Source organism: Parus major, chromosome 17 (assembly GCF_001522545.3).
Source record: "Parus major isolate Abel chromosome 17, Parus_major1.1, whole genome shotgun sequence".
NCBI classification, from domain to species: Eukaryota; Metazoa; Chordata; class Aves; order Passeriformes; family Paridae; genus Parus; species Parus major.
In genome coordinates, this window is record NC_031785.1 from 723959 (window position 1) to 737044 (window position 13086).

General features: G+C 44.4%; 1 protein-coding gene across 5 annotated transcripts in view; it reads right to left on the bottom strand.

Annotated features, from left to right (window-relative positions):
* The window catches only part of PBX3 (PBX homeobox 3), a 103795-nt gene extending 90709 nt beyond the window's left edge, over positions 1 to 13086 (bottom strand). Inside the window, exons 1-3 of one of the 5 annotated variants that reach the window (XM_033518392.1) lie at positions 12912 to 13080; positions 11985 to 12585; positions 11060 to 11133 (exon numbers count right to left, since the gene is read on the bottom strand). In XM_033518392.1, coding sequence (XP_033374283.1) covers positions 11060 to 11133; positions 11985 to 12181 — 271 coding nt within the window. In that variant the 5' untranslated portion in view covers positions 12182 to 12585; positions 12912 to 13080. Of the gene's footprint in view, positions 1 to 11059; positions 11134 to 11984 lie in introns of all 5 variants that reach the window. The other 4 variants (XM_015644653.1, XM_015644654.1, XM_019008449.1 and 1 more) reach the window with 4 other exon arrangements.

The following is a 13086-nucleotide window of genomic DNA, read 5'->3' on the forward strand; positions in this document are numbered from 1 at the left end:
ACAAGTTGCCGTTGCCGTGCCGGCGCGGCGCGGGCGGTGCGGGCTCCCCGCGCCGGGCACTGCCCGGGAGCCCCAGCCCGACGGCGCCCGCGCCGCTATCGCCTTCCCGCAGCCGATCACTGGGGGCCACTTTAACAACAAAGAACCTAAAGTCAATTGTTTCTCCAGTGAATGGGCGTCTGTTCTCAGCATATATTTACCCAGGCGTTCAGGGCAGATTTTTACCATTAAATTGGAGGCTGTAGAACATGGTTGTTGTACAAATATTTACATTAGTGCTGACCACAGCCTTATTGCGGCACTCGGAGAGAACAATATTGCCGGCTCCGTCACCCCGGTTTGGAGGCCCGAGTCTCGCTGCCGGCCACAAAGCCACATTAGCGATCGGCTAATTCCATCGGACAGGAGCTGGGCACGGCATTTCCATCAGGCCCCACCGTGCCACAGTTCCAGGGAGGGAAAACAAATGTCCCTTTTTCGTTTCATGGAACACAGGACGCGGACTGTGCGTTATTTTGGATCTCTTTTCAAACAGGCAGTTCGCTCAGCAAGTGTTCCCAGCCCATTAAATATGGCTAAATTAAATAAGAACTTGAGTCTGGAGCCCCACAAAACACGGCCGCGTGGTTCAGCGTTGATGACATCATGTCACCACGCAGCAAGATGATGCCGCTTGCACCGCTCCAAAATATTAGAGATTTAAAAGTTACATAACGATCTCGGTGATTAAACAGCAGTTGTTATGATAATCAGCCAGCAAAAGGAAATGGATTTGTTTAGTGTTAGCAACTACAATATTATTAGATGCTGGGTATATTGAAAGGAAGAAATATTTCCTTTATTGAACACAAAACACCATAAATTTAGGTAAACCAAAATTAGTTCATGTAATACACTGACATCCAAGAATTTATGTATAAAGAGTCTATCATTTAGTTTTCAGACATTCAATTTCTATACTTGGTCACAGTCAAAAGGTCAAGAACCAACAAGTCAATAAGTTCCCAAGCTCCATATCGATATCACGTCACTGCCCTAACAAGTGGAGGGGAAGCAAGAAATAATTCACAAAAAAATCCCTCAGCTGCCTTAGGAGGGCAAATCTCCCCCAGTGTCCCAGGCCAGCGCTGGGTACCCAGAGAGCCCCAAAACCTCCCCAGCCCTGTGGCACTGAGCCGGTGGCACTGGTGGCATCGGGCAGGGCTGTGGTGCCCACACCCCAGTGCTCACTCTGCTGTCCTCAGGCTTCCTTTCCCCTCTTCACCCAGTGCAACACAAGAAAGAAATACGAGGTAGAAAAACTGATAGTTCCCACTCTATTTGAATAACAAGTGAAATCCTAAAAATCCCTCCACTGCATGTTATTACCAAGTGTATCTCCAGGTTTTATAGTGACAGGACTGTGCTATAATTTCTGAGAAAACCTCGGCATAAAGCTCCATAAACCCAACCACTCCTGTAATGTATCACCTTATCTAGTGCACAATCATTTCCACAACTTTTCATGTTAGTATAATTTGTTCAAAAATGGTAATAAATACATCCTTGAAGTCAAATAAGAATCATTGCACAATCTACTGTAACTTGTTCTCACTAGTGACAGTCAATCACGCTACCAGGATCTCGCATGAAAGAAAATAAGCAAACATTTGGGTGTTCTGTAATTACAAACCTCACTAAAAGCACGCTTCCTTCTTTAATCAACAAATATATGAAAGTGTGCCTGGCACAGCCTTCTGAGTGTGCCACGCTGCCTCAAACAGCTACTGTGCAAAGAAAGCACCAATCCCCGGCAACAGGAGCAAACCTTCTCTTTCTGTACTGAGCAAACCAACCACCAAGGCACAAAACTCTGATATCCTCCAAGCAGAGGTCTAACCATGGAGTGAAAAAACATTCCTGATTAAAGCCAAGAAAAGAAGTCTAAGGAAAGCTTAATTTCTTCATCTCCAGGAGGTAAGACTCGTCTGCGGCCAACATGGACCGCAAAAGTGGATTCTGTATGATAGTTTACCGCTGACAATTTTGATTAAACTCAATGCTTGATAAAATTATTCCTTTTTAATACACAGCACCAAGTCAACACAACCTTCACAAAAAATCAGATTGATAACATTCCCATTTTAAAGGTAAGCAAGCTCTTGCATTCAGTTCCATGAGCTGGCGGCCAAGCTCGGGATCTACCCTACCGAGGTCACCACACCCCTCCTCACTCAAGGGGGAGGAAGGTTTCTTCCCCAGTCAAGAGCAGCACCAGGACTCCAACCAGCAATGCCAGGATTTCCTCTCCAGCATCTTCTTCTCCTGAAGCAATGCCATCAGGGGTCTACTGGTACTCGGAAAGTTAAGGTTGGCTTCAGAACATTTTCATTACTTAGTTCTTTTGTTCAACAATCTGAAACCCAAAATGAGCAGCTTCCTGCTGGAAGAGGGAATGAGGAGCCCAGCAACGCTTCCTTTTGCTGCCTGTGAGAACTGACTTTGCAGTGTCGGGTGATATTTTGTTCCTTCCAGTATCAAAAAGGTTCACTATGACAACTAAAGTTTTGGATTATAAATTCCTGATGGGATTCTTTGGGCCAGGCTCTGGGGAGCTGTGGGTGACCAGGGACATCACGCTTCCCATGCAAACTGCACTGGGGCCCTTTGTTGCGGGCGCCCAGGGCAGGGACGCGGGCAGGGACCCGCAGCGCACGTGCCACTTGTCCTGCGCTGACGTGGAAACCCCTGTGGCTCCGGGGAAACCGCCGTGGTTTGTGTCTCATGTGGTTCATGTTAAAAATTTCCCAACAGTGATAGACTTCAGCTGCCAGGATCAGGGAGAGCATGTGCATCCAGCATGAACAGCCCCCGCACACAGCTCTGGGCCATTTTTTTATCCTTTTTCCTTTCTTTTAAATAACTATTGGGGCTCATAACAAGCACTGTCACTCCAGCACTGCTCCCCTGATCGAGTTTGCAACAATGATCTGTGGAGGAGATGGGCACTCAAACAGCCACTCTGCTGCACTCAGGCAAAGAGGACTAGAGAGGCTTGGGCTGGGTTTGCTTTGGGTTTATTTTTTGCTAAATTTTTGTTCAATTTCCAGAATTACTTCTCTGCTTTTTTTTTTAAAACGGTATTGCAAAAAGAAAACTAATCACAAAACTGTAGTAAAGCAACTCAGAGGCTGAATGAAAACCACATACACAAAAAAAAAACTCCAATCCTCAAAAAACAAAGGAAAATTTGAACTAGATCAGAACATCTCATCTTTGAGCCATCCTGGAGCATCCTGCTACAGCAGAGGTCTCAGCACAGTGCTCTTATGTATCATATATGCTCTAATAAATAGGTTCAATGAGTGGAGTTAAGGGCAGAGTTTAACTATTAACTCCAAATTCCCTCACTCTTATGGCTGTAAGTCAATCCCTTAATGTTACTTTAACACAATTTCTGACAGTTGAATAAAATCTATGGTCAGTATTACAACCCCTTCCTTCCTAAAGGAAGGAAAATACATGTGTGATTTGCATCAGAAATGATGGGAAACGCTGTGGGTGAGTGGGGGTGACAAATGTCCGCAGCCCCATTGGCCAGGAATCCGAGCCTTCCACTTGCCTTCAGCTGGTTGGGCCCTCACACCAATCCCCAAAACAGCAGAAGTGGCAAAAACACCTCCACACAGGTACAGCTCTCAGCACAGGAGCTGTGAGCAGGCAGAGACATTAGAATACAAAGCTGTAAGATATATCTAAAATAATCCCACAAAAATCAGATGACACAAAGAATTCTAATACTTTCCTTTTGTTAAGATACAGTAACTGAGAATACAATGAAATTCTTCATGTTCAGTATCTCCCATTAGATCAATTAATATTCAGAGAAAGGCTTTAACATGAAGTTTAAATAATCATAGAAGGAGAAAAAGAACCACCGATGTTCTAGAAGCTTCTCTAGACCTTTCAATCAATTTTATTTATATGCAAAACCAAGAGAAACTCAGAAAAAACAAAGCTCCTCCTGATGCTAAAGCTCTCAATTTACTGACAGGCAAATGGCTTCATGCTGCCACTTAATCTCATTTCTTGCATAATGCCCTCTAATTAGCATATCAAAGTGAATTAATACTTCTAGGGCATTAGCAATGGGAAAATCTGCTCCAGGCTTCACAATAGCAGTTAAGCAAGAGCCAAGAAATCCTCAAAAACACCACAAACCACTTTGCATTGCAAAACTGTTCAATTTATTTATCCTCTCTCTCTAAACACTTTTACCGCACACTGTTTTACTACTGTTCACCAAACAAAATGATAATTGCCAAAGTTACCAGCATCTGTAATGCCTGTTTAGAATCTTAATTTAGATTGTGTATTTGAAGCTCTCTAGATGCTTCCATTGACCCTGTCATACACCACAGGACATACTGGAAAACTGTAGTTCTTTTAAAAATTGCTGTCAGGATAATATTATTAAATAACCTTTTCCACTTACAATAAATGATTAAAAATTAAATAATCTATGACAAAGCCACCTGCTGGACAATGAGGAATGAGAGATTAGCTTTAAATGTTGATGCATGACTGAAGTATAGCAAAAGGGTTTGACCTGTAAACACAGGATACAAACCCACTTCCCTTCCAGGTGATGGATTTGTATTACATGGGATATTCAGTGATTCACATTATTACAGTCCCTGTGACTGTGCAACATGCATTGAACTGATCCTTAACAAAAGAACTGAAACACCTAAAGGAGCATAAAATTAAAGTAGGCGCATAACGATTTTTACTATATGCTTTTATGCAAAACATGCTGTTTTTATTAAATTCCTGATGCAAAATACACATTTGAGCTGTTACAATCAGAGATCAGAGCTTTTCTCCTTTAAAAAAATATTTTCAGAATCTACATTCAATCACAGGTCACTTTGCAAAATATAAATTGCAATTTATAAACAAGGTCCAAAAACATCTGAAACTTCATCACCTTAGGACTCCATACCAGTCTTTAAAAATAGAAAAAGAACACTGAGGGGAAAGAAAACCCCAAACACCCAAACCCTACCTCCCAGCACCAATACTCCCACCCTAAGCCCAGGAAGGGCCTGGAGCACCAAAGGAAGGCCAGTAACAAAGAGTAGAAGAAAACGCCGGGGGTCACTGGGGTTTTCTGCATTTCTGTTTGCAACATGAAGAGAGAAAAAAAAAAAAAAAAAAGTACAGGACTAATAAAATAAATTATGCTGGATATTTATCTAGTACTTCGAGCCTTCCTAGAGAATGTGCGTTGCTGAAAAACACAGAGCGTTGAAGGACCAGGCTGCATTACCTTTGCTATTTAATTCCCTGCTTCCTCCCCAGTCCCGGCAGCACGATAGAGGAGCTCTAATGTCCAGCTGAGCTGCACAATTCATCTGTTTGGCTGATGAACTACTCCAACTCTATAAAAGCATGAACTGTAAGAGCTGACAGAAACTTTAATAATTTATATTAAATATTGATGTGAATTATTTACTCCATTCACACTTAAAGCCAGGAATTGCCTACCAGAGAAAAGCAAACGTGACAAAAGGTCAACACGCTGGTGAGAAAAGGCAGGCGGTGTCAGGCATGTGTTATCTGAACCATGCTGATCACCTTGATAAGCGAAGAGCATTAAACATGACTGCTGAGCAAACAAACAAAGCATTCTTCTCGGGGTGTCAATCGCGGCGCTCCGACAGCTCGGGCTAATTCCAGCGCGGCGCGGGCGCGCAGCTCCGCTCGGGGCTCCGCTGCTTTGGGCTCGCTCGCGCACGGATTCACATCCCTTCCTGCTGTTCATAAAAATATTCATCGAGCCATCATGTGCACCGTGTGCAAGGAATTGAAAAACAGCCCAAAATCTGAGCACAGATCTCAACTGGACTGCCACGCGCTCCGCTCCGTAATTATTAATACAGCCTTCATTCAGATTTAAATATTGCGTTGCATTTGTAACAATTTAGAGTGTCTAATTCTGCTTATATTTGTCTACGGTAGACTGCAAATATCATTATATTAATGTTTCACACAAATCAATGTTTAAATTGAAAAAAGACAGCATAATATCCATATCATACAACTTTTCCATTGAAAGCTGCGGGAACGGAGCTTGATAAATGTGTTAAATCCTGTAGAAAAAAAAAAAAAAAAAAAAAAAAAAAAGGACTGTTTTGCATTCCCTACGTGCCATGATAATAATTTATCTCTGAATGCAAAAATTCCTTAACTTACAAGCATCCTAAAACACACCACATGGTAACTGCTATAATTTGGTATTTTCAGATAAGTAAGCAAATGTGTTGAATTCGAAAATAAATGGAAGGACATGAAAGACAGCTATAAAATAAAATATATAAAATAAATAAAATTAATCTCTGCTTCTGCTTAAATTAGTATTGACAAGTAGGGCCAAATATATCCTCTACAGAGGGGAAAAAAAATCTCAGGAACCACTAATCCCAGTACTCAAGGTGAAGATGGATATTTACATGCACCAAGGAGCATGAGCAATGGGAAGCACTGAAAATAAGGTGCAGTCTCAGGTTCTGTGACACAAAATACCACGAATTTTTCTAATGCCCATAATCACCAAATCGCCATTTTCTCAACTAGAGAAGTGCCCTGGTAGAAATCCACAAAAGAACCAGGCTGCTTATAATGAATGTGTTGGAAACAGATGACCAGATGACAATCAAGACACTTTATTCAATTTATTTTTTCCTAGTAGGACATCTATGAAGAAAAGCAATGTCATTGCCATAAGGACAGTGCAAACAACCAAACATTCTGCTGCACGGCATCATTTGTAATACATCTGCTGGCAATTAAAAAATACATTTAAAAGTATAACCACTGGGTCAGTGACAAACCTTGGTGCTGAAGCATGAGATGGGAAGCAAAAGCTGAACAATTTAAGCTGAGCTGGATGCACATAAACACCCAGCCCTGACTTCTTCAGGTAGGCAAGGAACAACAAAATATGTATTTAGCAGCTTGGAAAAAAAAACAACAGTACTGCACATAAATTAATTAAAAAGCTAAAGTGAGTAACAATAACATCACAGCTGATATTTAGAAAATAGCCAAAATACACACATACACACACACACACACACACACACACACACACATATGAATGCTATCAGTGCTATTTCATTGTTCCAACTGAATCCTCTCATGTTCCGGCAGGATTGCCAGGACTGCGGGCTGTAGTGTATTATTGAGAGTTGTTCACACCAAACAATAGTTTACTAACGCTGAAAAGTTGAAATGTGTGCAGTGCAAGAGTAGAGTGCTGTGAGTGGTTTTTTGCAACCCCCTCGGTGCCGACAGGGGTTAACATTTCCCAACTCTGCCAGAGCCACGCGAAGCCAGGGCTGCTCCGAGGAGTCCCCTCGCCGCGGGTTCCAGGCTCTGCAGCATATTGACAAGGGGCGTTCCTGAGCGCTCGGGCCAGGTCATCAATAAGGAGCTTTGCAGTGAGCAGGGCCCGATGCAGCCCTTTAATCACAGGGACGGCAGCGCGCGGCTATTTACAGTTGTAATAATAAAAATAAAGGTAACTTACATGGGAACAGCGAGGAATTAACCCCGTGGTTAACATACAGTTTGTCTGGTTTTCAGAGGTTTTTCATTCATTCTTTAAAACAAAAATCTCTGCAAGGGAAGAACGTTCTTAATGAACATTTTCATCCTCTCTCTTTAGACATAAAAAATAGTTGCAGCAGCCCGAGCAGCCGAGCAGGCCTTTTGCTTCCCCTGCGGACACCTCCTGCAGTCGAGAAGTTCATTAAGTTTTATGATCTTCCCAAGTCAGTCCTGCTTATAAGCCTCACAAAGGCCACAAATCTGGCAAACCATCATGTATGCCATTAGGCTTTACTAGGAAATGAATGCTATTTAGGGGTGGTGGTGACAGTAAATTCGGAGTTGGTTGGCAGCTATCATTGTTGCTACTGGACTTGGGGAAGTAAATAAATAAATAAGTAACTGTAGATGTGTACATGGGTGTGCATATGAATTCAGACATTTTTATAAACCTGCAATCCTGTCTCTACAAATGACTTTTAAAGACAAAAACCCAAATTATCTATCAACACAGTGCAGGACCTAATAATATGTTGTTCCATTGGGAAATAATTGCAATTCCCTATGACATTTTAAGACTACAAGGATTAATATATTTTCACTTCTTTCTCCGTAAGAATAACCAGGACCCCGGGTTGAGCAACATCCTGGGGGAAACTTAATAAAATCACTAATCTGAAAGTGTTTTAGTCTGTAAAAAAGAGCTATTAAAAAAAAAAAAAAACAAACAATGGTGCAAACCAGATTTTGATTCCTCCTGGCAAGACATGAAGAAACGGACTGTGACACAGGTATGCAACAGATGTGAGCGCGCACTGCGACGGCAACTTCACTGTGTGCAGTGACACCTCGGAGAGCGGGCAAAGCACAGCCAGACGGAGTCACTGGCTCCTCACTTGCTTATCTTCCTATTTTATTGGAGGGGCTTCGGTAGAACTCTGGTATAATTTTTCTTTGAACTAATTAAAGCCAGAGGTGGCAGTTTCTTTATGAACACCGTGCTACCTTGTGGTTGCCTCTCAGAAGACACACAGCTAATAATAGCTGTAAAGCACTTAAATGTATTATGCAGCACTTTTGAAAATGTTAAAATGCTAAAAAAGAAATGTCAGGCTAAATTCAGTAACTCAGTGATTTGCTTTGTACATGGTAAATACCTCACAGGGAGAAAAAATAAAAATCTTCAGCTCCTGACCCTGTGTGAGGCTTTCAGAAATGAGATGCATCCATTAACCCTTGCCAGGAAGTGACAGAGGGGCTCTATGTAAATTGAGGATTCCTTCTCGTGCTCTCTCCCAGGCAGTCTCACAAAGTCCTTGCTGACTGTACTGAAAACTACTAAAATGTAAATAAATATGTAATTCAGGATAAAAATTACTTAAATATCGCATGACTTGTTTCTCAACAGACATGACTGCTAGGCTCCAGCCTACCTCCTCACACTCTCTGAGGAAGAGTGATAAAGCCATCACGGCAATTCCCACACCCAGGTAAACTTTGGTTCTGATCAGGAAAAATTAAGCACCAGCACATGACCCCATCGGAGGCAGGTTTAAGCACCTGCCAACTGTCGTACCACAAGACAATGCAGAGCCTTTGGGGGAGAGGGGACACCTCTGCTTTAACTGCATCTCAGACCCTTCCTCGCACTTCCAGTTTAGAATTGTTCGTTCCTTCCGAGAACAGCTTCCAAAAAACAGGCTACAATTTATTTTCACGTTTTCTTTGCTTTAGCACACTAAGTAAAGCATGCACAAACATTTCACCTCAACTGGGAGACCCTGAGTGAAGGTCCCCTTCCGGGAAGAGTTTTTGGTGGATGTGTGGATCCATCTCCATCAATCACCCGGAGCATTAATGCTGTCCCTCCCGTACTGCGGGGCTGGCAGGAGCTCGTCTTTGGGCAGGCAGACGCCTTCATTCTTTGTTGGTTCTCAGCGATCTCACAAAAGAGAGATAACTTGAAAACTTGCTCGACTTCTTGCAGCACAAATTCAGGATCCCAGCTTACAAGTTATCACTGAAACACCCCGAAAGGTTTCAGACCACAGAGTGTCTTGTCAGGTTCCCCCTTGCCTGTGAGACGACGGCAGCCTCACTGACACCCTGTGCCAATAGCCCCACTGCTGAAAGGACTCGGCTTTTCTTCGCAGCTCACCTCTGACATGTGGCGGACTATACTTGCCTTTCAAAACACTGAGGCTAAGCCCTCTGCAAATAAAGTGACCGCGGGACCTACGCCTGCCTCCTTAATTGAAATGAACCTCCTGCAAATGTCTGAACACCGAGGGCAGTTTGTTTTCTGGCTCCGGAGCAGGACGGGCAAAGAAGTTTAGGGAAAGGCAGGAAACAAACACAAGCCAAAGGAAAGGGGTTACGAGCCGACCGAGGTGGAATGTAGGTAGGTGGGAAGGGAGAGGGATCATTCCCCTTATCCCGGGTAATATAATGCAACATAAAGCAGAATCAATCTTAATATTCACAACACAGTCAATACCCTAGTGCTTAGCTGTCAGCAGGAACTGAAGTGGATCCCCGGTAGCAAAGAAACCCTTGGACATAAAGCACCATAATTCACAGAGAACCACTCACTCCGGGCTCCACAGCTCAGATTTGCAAAGATTTCACGTTGGGATGTTTTCGTCCAGTTTTATTTTTTCAGTGTTGAATTAAGCAGAACGTTATTGAGTATCACATAGAGCTAAAAATCCAGGCAATGGCTTTAGCTATATGTGAATAAATGGTTATTCATTTTTTAACCCAGTCATAATAAATGTTTTTGTTATTGTTAAATGTTCTTACTATTGTTAAACGTTCTTGTTCTCATTAAATATTATTCTCACTAAATGTTCTTGTTCTCATAATACAAAGCAGAATACTTTGCAAATTTTCTTCTTTAAACAAACAAAAAATTCTATAAATTCAGTGATGTGAAAAAATTGCAAAAAATCTCCTAAAATGCCCACAAGAAAAGCACGGAGTTTATTCCTGTCGCGTCAATGTAGACCAAAAAAAACTATTGTACTTTTGCGGCGATTTTTGAGAATTTTGGCGTTTAAAAACCCAGAGCCCGGGAGGCGCCGGAGCAGCGCCGGGCACAGGAGCGGGGTCGGGGCGCCCGCGGCGGGGCCGCCTCGGGTTCGGCTCGGAGCCCCCGGCTCTGACAAAGCTCGCGGTCCGGTCCCGGGGTTAAAACCCGCGGTCACACAGTCCCGGAATGTATTTCACACACCGTCTGACGGTAACACGGCGGCGCGGGCGTTCCGGGGCCGCGGGGGCCGTGAGGGGGGACCCCGCGCCATTTCACGGCGCTCCCGCCGCCTCACGAGCGGCCGGGTGCCCCCGGCCCTGCGGGGCTGGCCCGGCCCGGCCTGGCCCGGCCCCCGGCGGCGTGAGGGGAGCCGGGCCCGGCGCGAGGCGGGAGCGCTAAGATGGCTGCGGCGGCGGCGGCGCGGGCGGCCCGTACCTGTTTTCTCCTTGATCTCGCAGAGGACGCTGAACAGGGCGGGTTTCATCCTGTGGCAGTTCAGGGCGTGTTTCCTGCAAGAGAGCACAGGACAAGCGGTTAGCGCCGGGCTCCGGCAACATGGCGCCTTCCCCGGCCCCGCGCTGGGGCCGCTCGCCCCCCGGCCGGGGGTCCCGCGGCCGCGGGCAGCGAGGGCCGGCCGGAACCTCCCTCATCCCGCTTCACTTTCATGCGGAATTATCTTTGTGCAAACACCGCCCGAGCGAGGGGGAAAAACCACCCGCCTCGTCCCCGTCCTGCGATATTAGAACTGATTTATTAAGGAGATTGGGGGGGGTGGGAATGTACAGAGTTAACATTGTTTTTGTATTTATTGTGATTTAATACAGCCAGGGTTTGGTTTGGGTTTTATTCACACACACACACCCTCTCCTGCAGCAATATCTGGTCAGATTTATAATTCATTCTGCTGCCACTTTGAGACAAGAAAAGAAAGAAAGAGGCAAAGTTGTACTTTGAGGGATGGCCCGACAGACAGACAGATGGACGGCGGCGCAAAGGCCGCTATCCACCGGACAGTGTCCAGCGGGAACGGGCAGGGATCAGCCACAGCCTCCCGCGCACCACACTGACGGCAGAACCATCGCATACTTCTACATTTATTATATATATATATATATATATATATATTTTTTTTTTTTTTAAGGAAAGAAATTAAATAGCAACTTGGCTCTGCCTTGGCTGCTGGTAATTTCTCTTACGGCCCCAAGAAGTTGCTCTTAATTGTGAGACTCCGGGTCTCTGCAGAGGAAGGAGCAGGAAGGAGAGAAACAAAAACCACACACACACACCAAAAATAATTTAAAAAATAATAATATTAATATTAATTTTTTAAAAAGACAAGGTTTAATTAGACGAAACCAACTTTGCTTGTGCCTCATCCAGGCTTTGGTCAGTGATGGTCATGATCTGATGGAGGATGTCGCCGATGTCCTGCTTCCTGCCGTCGCCGTCAGCCCCTTCGTGTCCGTGGGGAGGCGGCAGGGCCATGCCCCCCTGCACCGAGTGCCCGGCCAGGTTCACGCCGGCCAGAGTCTGCAGCATCCTGGACTGATCGTCCATGGCTCCGGGCCGGGCCGCGCTCCGGGCGGTCACGGCAGCGCCTGCCCCGCTCAGTCCCAGTGCCGCGCTCCTGACCGCGCTCTGCACACACACCACGAAAAAAGGGAAAAAAAAAAAAGGAAAAAAAAAAAAGCCAAACAAAACAATAACAAAAAAAGTAGTATTTGTGTTTTGACCGGATCTCAGCTGTTTATTCCACTCTCTTCTCCTTCCCAGGGCAGTAAATCACTCTCTTCTTTAGTTACAATCTTCTTTCATCATCATCATATTGGTGCCTCGGATAAATGAGCTGAGCAGATTTCTGTGAGGTTTTCGTGGTACAATCTTCTCCCAAAGCTTTTTTTTTTTTTTTCCTTTTTATTTTTATTGTTGATTTTTATGTCTTTCCCCACTTGTCCAAAAATCTTCTTTGCAAAAAGGCAAAATTTAAAAAAAAAAATTAAATACAAAATCAAAAAAACTCGCTTTCAAATCCTTCAGAAGTTGGGAGGGTGCAAACAGCAAAAACCACAACAAACCAGCGAACACCCCCACCCCCAAATTGCAACATAAAAAAGCCAAGAAAACACAATCACAGAGGGAAAAAAAAATTAATCGCCCTCCCCCCCAAATAACAAACGATCCTAAGTCTGTGCACGGGGGTGAGACAGCAGCAATCAAAAGTTTGAACTTGTGCAAAGAAAAGAGAGGAAATAACGGGGAAAGAACTGTAAAAAAATTAATTACACACTCTCTGCAAAGCAATGTGCAAAAATATCGGCCCGCCGGAATTTATGAGCCCCGCGCCCGGTGCCCGCGCGTGTTTTATGTTGTTTGATGGCCGCTCCGGTGAGGGATTGACAGGCTGCCAACGCCACTCACTCACCGCAGACGTGTCACCCTGTGAAGGAGCCGAGCGGCGCGCG